Below are 8,608 nucleotides of genomic sequence, written 5' to 3' on the forward strand. Positions count from 1 at the left end.
GGGTCTTCCCGTAACCCCCCTCTGGCGTGAGAATAAATACGATTTCCGGTGAAGATAAAGTACTTAAGTATTTAGAGTAGATAGTGAAGAGTGAATGTATTACCTCATGGAGATTGTGGAGTATCTATAGTCGAATAGTGTGGGAATATTAATTGCCCAGTTGTCCCTTTCTAGAAGATGCCCTTGTAACCGCCTAGACATGTGTCCTCTTGTGATAGGATGGGCTATACGACCCATGTGTATGGTTGTAACAACCTAGACACTTGTCCATATATGATTGGACGAGATAAACCTGGCCATGTGCACAATTATAACAACCTGGCCACCTGTCCTTACTTATATTGGCTAAAGGGAAACGTGTTTACCAAGAGAGGATCTTGGTAAATCTTTTAGAACGAAGTTGGGAAATCACAGCTGTAGTATGACGTTGCTTTCTGGTCATCCTTGCGGGTGTAAACAGTACCCTGCGGATGTCTTATGTGGGCGTCTAAATCCTCCCGCACACAGATTCAAGGATATATAAATATTCTTCCTTTGTCTTGAGTTATGGTGATTTATATGACCCGCGGGTGGCTTGCGATGGTGTCCCCTCTGACCCGCGGATAGTACTTAAAGATATTTGGGTATTTTTGGTACCCTACCTCTATAGGAGCCTAGTTAAGTTGGCTCAGTTTATAAAATTCAAGCCAAGCCAACATAGAAAGAAGCCAAGTTAAGCTTGAACTCTCATGGCTTGGCTTGATTTGGTTTAGCTTGTGAACCCCTAGATCTTGTAAAAAAAAACCCTTTTGAGGGTGGACATAAAAAATATATAAGTGAAATATATCACAATTTGAAATATAAAACTATTACATTTAATTAGTTAAACACAGAAAATTAAACAAGCCACCATTTATTACTCTTAATAAATCTCTCTAGAACATCAAGATTTTCCAACAGTATATATAAGGCAGAACACTCTGTTTCCATCACTCATCACAAATCTCACAAATGGCAAACATTTCCTTTATTCAACAAAACCATCCCACCTTAAACCAATCATGGGACCAACTCCTGTTCCACCACAACTCCCTTCCCTTTAACCTCAACGACTCCGAAGACATGCTTCTTTTCAACATGCTAGCCAAAATCCCTGAACCCGAACCCGAATCCGAATCCTCAACCACCCGAATCATCAAAGAAGAGGACGTAACGTCCGAATCATCCCAATCCAAACCCGAGCCCCCACGGACACCAAAGTCTTACCGAGGGGTAAGACGACGCCCATGGGGGAAATTTGCGGCCGAAATACGAGACTCCACCCGACACGGGGTCCGGGTGTGGCTCGGGACGTTTGATAGCGCGGAAGCAGCCGCCATGGCGTATGATCAAGCCGCATTTTCGATGAGAGGGAGCGCGGCCGTGTTGAACTTTCCAGCCGAGAGAGTGAAAGAGTCTTTGTTGGAAATGAAGTATGGGTTTGAAGAAGGGTGTTCACCGGTAATGGCATTATAAAAACGTCACTCCATGAGGAAAAGACCGGTTAATAGGAAAAAGAAAGATAATATTGGTGTTTGTGGGACGGATGACAAGAGTTTGGTGGTGTTTGAGGATTTGGGTGCGGATTATCTAGAACAATTGTTGTGTTCCTCGGAAACTAGTTCCACAATATCTTGGTAATCTTGTTTTATCAATCTATGATCTTTGTATTTGTTGTATCTTCATCTCTATGTAAATTTTTCTAAGTTTAGTTACGGGTTCTCAATGCAGAACTGGTTTTAAGTAGAGAACTTTGAGTTGAGACGCATACTGCTTTTTTATATAGTGCGTGGTAGATATAATGGGAGTCAAAAGAGAGTGTGGTAAACGGTTAACTAACCGTCTAATCGTCTTATGTATTACATTTAATATATATTGTATACTTGTTTATATAGTTATTACCGTTATGTGTTTAAAGTTGTTTATGTATTAGGCGTGTAAAATTATTCCTGGTAATTATATTTATGATTTAAAGATTAAAGATGATGAAAATACTTACATTTTTTATATGTTTCTTTGGAAACGCATTAGATGGTACGTGGCAACGGTATTAACGTGACATGATCAGTTGTAAAAAGCTTATTTTTCATATGCAAACGTGACAAATATGTATGGACTTGATTTTATGTTAAACATGACAAAATTAATAATTGTGTTGGCCGAATGTTTTCTTTCTATATATGACAAACAATTGTGGTGCCCTAATCGTCTTCTGAAATGCCATTCTTGGTTGGTAACTCTTTAGGTCGTAATCTAACAATTATAACTTTTACACTTAAAACACGTTAAAAGCGCGGCTCTTTCGGTTTTATGTAATCATATAACCACTTGTACTAGTGTTGATCAGATATAATTTTATATGGACATCAATGGCGCCATGGCGGTGATAGCGGAAGTGGAGGTGTTGGCAAAGGATGTGGATGGTGGGACAGTAGCAATGGTGTTTGCAACTACGAGCAGGTGGTAGCAATAAACAATGGTCACGTATGATACTAACATATTTAATATTTTTTTAAGACCATGCGTAGTGGCCTAGTTATGGCAGGCGTTTTGGCCCATAACGCCGGGGAACACCGCCCCCATGCGCTATGGGGTTTTTTTGAGCGTTTTGTGTATAACGCTGGTGGAAGACACAAAAATAAAATAACAAAGTTATGGCTTTATGAGGGCGTTATGACTACACCATATTTTTGTAAAAATTCATAACTCTGACTGAACGTCACGTGACACATAATGCCTGAGGATAAGGCTTTATGACTACGCATGATCTAAGTTAGCAAACTATTCTACCCGTTTAAATAACATTAAATACATATTATAACATAAAAAACCATGCCTACTTGTGTTCAATTATGACTTGCAAGAATTGTAAGGCATATTTGGATTGGCTATGCCTTTACCAAATTGCCCCTTATTTTGTTGGAAATAACGAGGAAACAAAATCGCAAATTAAAAAAATCGTGTGAGCTTGGTCTTTTGTGGGACATCTTTTCTAAATTAAAAAGAAAAAAGGGAAAAAAGACGAAAGAAGCATGTTTCCTAAAGGTTAGCTAGATTTTTTTGACTTAAGGGAAATAAAACACAATTAAGTGAAACCTGCTAATAAATATCCCATTCGGAACCTTTTACTATTAAGAAAGTTATATTAATATTACTTAAGTAATTTATCATTATATTTTCACCATACTCTTCATTGTTTTTGTTGTCGTAAAACATGTATAATCTTTAACTAAAAATAGGGCCGGTTTCATATTTTTACTATGAATATTACAATTATAGTAGTATAAATAATAATAACAATAATATATTATTATTATTATTATTATTATTATTATTATTAAGTAACTCATTATCCATCGATCCTTTGTAATATATAAATTTGCAACTTGTAAAATTAAGATGATTGATTTTAGTTTAAAGCACGGGTTTCATTGTTTCAGGCCGTGTAATACTTGGATTTCTAATAATAATTATATAAAAGAATATATTCAGTTATGCTTTAATAGTTGCATTTTAGCGACTGTCAAACAAAGATTCAAGCATTTAGCACACATCTAAAAAAAAGTCAGTATTCATTGAATACTTGAATAGTTGAATGTGGTTCTTTTGGGACTCTTCGATAAAGACTACTGGGCCGTTTGCCCCATTCTGCTACTTAACATCAAATTATTTGAGAGGAGACTCTTCCATTGGGTCATTTAAATTAAACCTTCTTCCAAGTTCTTTACAAATTCATTTTTTGGTGTGAAAATAATGTTTTATTAACATCTAAGTACGTAGATTTGTGCATGACTCGGTTTGGTATATGGATCCATGATTATGAGCTTGAGTTGGACATGTAAATGATGTTTAGTTTTTGTACTTTGTAATTATTTTCAATTACCACGGTAAGGTTATTTGAGTTATTTAAAAAAATGGGTTGGTTAAGCGGTAGTTATATATAATACTATGTTAGATACCCGTGTATTACACAGGGTGAAATAGTTAAACGCTAAAATTCATAAATTTGTAAATTATTTTTTGACTGAAATCATTACGTGAACCGGACCATTAGCATGAAGGGTCGGTTCTATGTTTGTACAAGGGTAAAACAAATAAAACCGTTTAGCAATTTCCACACAACTCAATGAAAATAGATAGCAACACATTGTTCCAAGTTTTTTTTGAACGGCCAACTAAGTAACGCCGGGTACCCTGTACGCGGCCCCCATTGGCTAAAGGTAGCCCGAGCCGGCCACTACTCCGGACGGACGGAGCCCCTAGCTGTCCACCTGTTGAGGGATTCACCGGATAAAACCCGACCCCCACGCCCGCCAAACGATACGACAACGAGGAGCTGGTAAAACCGGGTGAGATCAGGACTCGAACCCTGGCAAGCCAGGGTCATCCCTCATATCTCCCATATAAGTTGGTAGTAGTGAGGTTTGATCCCCCTACCTCTCACTTGTAAAGTGAGTGCTCTACCATTGAGCCACAACCAACTTACATTGTTCCACGTTTAATTATTAAATGCTGCACGTTGATGCAAACACAATAATACACACAAATTAATATATCCATAATACAAATACACAACATATATGCAATATATCAAATTAAAAACTATCAAGTATTACTACTAATTTATAGTTTTAGTATTAATTTTATAAATATTTATAATATCTTTTCTTTATAATACAAAATAAACCCTAAACCCGAAATCATAAAAAAGCGCAATTTGAAAAAAAAAATTAAATTCTTAATTTTATGCTAATTTGGTAATTATCTGATTTTAAAGGGTAATATGAAAGTTGGTTTTTCCAGAAGGAAATGGATGGGGTATGACAAGGGGGTTATGTTTAGCTAACCCCAAATAAAATATTAATTTCCAAATATTATTTTACGTAATCTAGACATGAATTTCCATATAATTCAAAAAATCAATGAATTAATTACTAAATTAATAAATAAACATATTTCCCTAATTAAAGTATTGGTATCATATGATGATATCATGTTTACAAAGAAATAAATTAAATTAAATAGTAAAATATGGTAGTCTCAACAATCGTAGCAAATATCACGGCAGATCAAACTTTAATATCGGATTGTTTGTTGCAAATCAACACCCTGCAGGCCTATTAATCTCTATCCTAACTTAATTCCAACTCTAGTTTCTTCTCCTCTACACAAAGATATATACCAAACCCTCATCAAATTCTTAGACCGAATGGTTTCAGTTTCGTGACCTATTCAGGTATCTAGGTTTTTGTTTTCTTCTTTAATTTACTGATTATGATGCATGCATTTATATATCAAGTCCAGACCAAGATTTTATGCAAAACCCAAAAAGAAGATGAATCAAAACAGTTTTTGGGATTTTGGTAGGATATGGTCACATAAGTTATGATCAAGATGAATATTAGATGTTACGAGTTTTATTAATATTCTTGTAATCTGATTAAATTTATGTCATCCGCATGAAGAAGTTAGGGTTACTAAAACTTTAATAGTTGAGTTAAATTTTGATGGAAAAACGGTTAAGTTTGATGGAAAACTCTATGTTGTTTGCCTAAAAGTATACGTGAATCGCCTAAAAGTACAAAATTTTTCAACACATGTAAAATTACCAATCTTGCTAAGTGAACTAATTCTGTATACAAAGGTTGCGAACATAAGTTTTAACTCTGTAAAATACAAATTTTTTTATTAATGTTTTTAATATTCGAAAATCCATGTCGTCCTTCGTCCCCTATAAGTCCCAGGCCCATGAAAATATATCTTGGGAGTTCGGTAAAAAAAAAATAAAGTTTGGTGAGAAACTATGGTAGGACGACCGGATTTTACCAGAGCCAACTGGGTTTTACCGGATTTTAAAACATGTCGTGCCTTCAGGCAAGGTGACCCAACTGGGTTTTACCGGGAACGCCAAGCCAAACTCGGATGTCAGCGTGGATCCCGATCATATCAACATAGTTGGCCTGAGTGGGGTGGCGGGGCCAACTTAACTGTGAAAGTCACCGTTAAAAAAAAAAAAGGGCTCAAATACAAATAAGTTTCTAAAATAAACTGAACGTTACACGTCTTTTTCCTAAATAACCTACATAAAGTTTATCCTCATTGAAGAATTATTTAACTAATATTTATATACATGTTGTATTTTTGCAGTGAAATAAGGTTAGAGATCATTAATTCCTTAAAAGAATGGCATCTAACGGTAATCTACAAGTTCTTAACGCCCTAGACGGTGCAAAAACACAATGGTACCACTTCACCGCAATCATAATCGCTGGTATGGGCTTTTTCACCGACGCGTATGATCTCTTCTGCATATCGTTGGTTACCAAGATGCTCGGTCGAATATACTACCACCAACCCGGCTCCTCGAAGCCTGGAAGCCTACCTCCAAACGTTTCCTCGGCGGTCAATGGGGTCGCGCTAGTTGGAACGCTCTCGGGTCAACTATTCTTCGGGTGGCTCGGTGACAAACTTGGTAGGAAAAAGGTTTATGGTATCACACTCATGCTAATGTGCATATGTTCAATTGCTTCGGGTTTATCTTTCGGAAGCAGTCCGAAATCGGTTATGACCACTCTTTGTTTCTTCCGGTTTTGGCTTGGGTTTGGGATCGGTGGTGACTACCCGCTCTCGGCCACCATCATGTCGGAATACTCGAATAAGAAAACACGTGGGGCGTTTATTGCGGCGGTGTTCGCCATGCAAGGGTTTGGTATTTTAGGCGGTGGCATTTTCGCAATTATTGTGTCGTCGGCGTTTAACGCAAAATATCCATCTTCGCCTTACGAGATAGATCCCGTGGGGTCCACGGTTCCCGAGGCGGACTATGTGTGGCGGATTATTCTAATGGTGGGAGCGGTCCCCGCGATATTGACTTATTATTGGCGAATGAAGATGCCAGAAACTGCACGGTTCACCGCGTTAGTGGCGAAGAACACTAACCAAGCGGCTGCGGACATGTCAAAAGTGATGCAAATGGAGATTAAGGACAAGCAGTCAAAGGTTGACCAGGTTGTTGGGAAACCTAGTAACAGTTTCGGTCTTTTTAGTAAAGAGTTCCTTAAACGACACGGGTTACACTTACTAGGAACAACAAGCACATGGTTCTTGTTGGATATTGCTTATTATAGTCAAAACTTGTTCCAAAAGGATATCTTTAGTGCCATTGGATGGATTCCAGCAGCCAAAAAGATGAATGCGATCTATGAGGTTTATAGAATCGCTAGAGCACAAACCCTAATTGCATTATTAAGTACGGTACCCGGGTATTGGTTTACGGTGTTCTTGATCGATCGAATTGGGCGTTTTAAGATACAACTACTCGGGTTTGCGATGATGACAATCTTTATGTTTTCCTTGGCAATCCCATATGATCATTGGACTCTTCCTCAAAATAATATCGGGTTCGTGGTGATATACGCTTTAACGTTTTTTTTCGCGAATTTTGGGCCAAATGCGACAACTTTTGTGGTCCCGGCCGAGATTTTCCCAGCTAGGCTTCGGTCGACTTGTCATGGTATATCCGCGGCTTCGGGGAAATTAGGTGCGATTGTGGGTGCGTTTGGGTTCTTGTATTTGGCTCAGAATAAGGATCCGGCTAAGGCGGATGCTGGGTACCCTGCGGGTATTGGGGTGAAGAACTCGTTGATTGTATTGGGCGTGATTAATTTTTTGGGCATGGTATGTACGTTTTTGGTGCCCGAGTCGAATGGGAAGTCGTTGGAGGAGATGTCCGGTGAGAATGAAGAAGAAGAAGAAATTACTGAACAAGTTTAAACTCATAGCCTGAATTGTTTCATTCATTAATATTTGTTTGTTAAAGATTTTAGAGTTGTTGGACACTTGGACTTGCTACTTGTTTTGTTTTATGAACTTTGTTCTTCAAGGTTGTTTTCTAGTAAAGATTGTTTGAAGATTATGACGATCAAATGTTGATTTCAAGCATAATTGCAAATGTTAATTGTATGTAACAAATGATTTTAGAATTCGTATTAAGTTCCACTCGAAAAACATGAAAACCATCTAATAAACATCTTTAATATCGACAAAAGCAATGAGAGAGGGTTTTAATTTATGAAAACAATTTGTTTTAGTCATCACCTACATGAAACCAGATCGTTTTTGATGACAGTATTCGTCGGAAATGCATAGAAAACAATCTTTAGTGATAGTTTTCCTACAAAACTAATACATGCATTCGCAATAATAAGTTAACAATAACAATCTATACTTTTTAAAAAATTACACATCTACGGTAGTTTATATGGTTTGGTTATATTGCTAAAGGTTGTATAATTTATTTGTAAACAATTTAAAGCTTTAGTGCAATTTAAGAGTAAAAAGGACATTTTGTAGGAAAATTTGATAATTTTTTTCATTAAGAGAGGAGATATATATAGGATTTTAGTTTTGAGTTGGTAAAAATAAAATAAATTATTGAAGTTTATAAGAGCTTATATGCAATTGCCTCAAAACTTTTATAAAATAAAGGTAATTTTCCTAACATTTATATGTTGTTAAAGAAATAAGAGGGTTTACATATCTGCCAATGCCATCATATGATTTTAAATTTTTATTTGGTGAGTGTTTAGCA

General features: G+C 36.7%; 1 protein-coding gene and 1 pseudogene across 1 annotated transcript; both read left to right on the forward strand.

Annotated features, from left to right (window-relative positions):
* The first annotated feature begins 833 nt into the window (after positions 1 to 833).
* Positions 834 to 1,860, forward strand: LOC143637470 (ethylene-response factor C3 pseudogene; annotated as a pseudogene).
* Positions 1,861 to 6,201: 4,341 nt separating this feature from the next.
* Positions 6,202 to 7,975, forward strand: LOC143637471 (inorganic phosphate transporter 1-4-like). The gene has a single exon (XM_077104854.1). The coding sequence runs from the start codon at positions 6,202 to 6,204 to the stop codon at positions 7,789 to 7,791; it is 1,590 nt and encodes a 529-aa protein (XP_076960969.1). The 3' UTR covers positions 7,792 to 7,975.
* Positions 7,976 to 8,608: the final 633 nt, after the last annotated feature.

Source organism: Bidens hawaiensis, unplaced genomic scaffold, assembly GCF_021521415.1.
Source record: "Bidens hawaiensis isolate Kalapana, Puna unplaced genomic scaffold, B.hawaiensis_p1.1 tig00008321_1, whole genome shotgun sequence".
NCBI lineage: Eukaryota > Viridiplantae > Streptophyta > Magnoliopsida > Asterales > Asteraceae > Bidens > Bidens hawaiensis.

Coding starts and splice junctions, on each gene's coding strand:
- LOC143637471 (XM_077104854.1), top strand. CDS start 6,202: ATGGCATCTAACGGTAATCTACAAGTTCTTAACGCCCTAGACGGTGCA.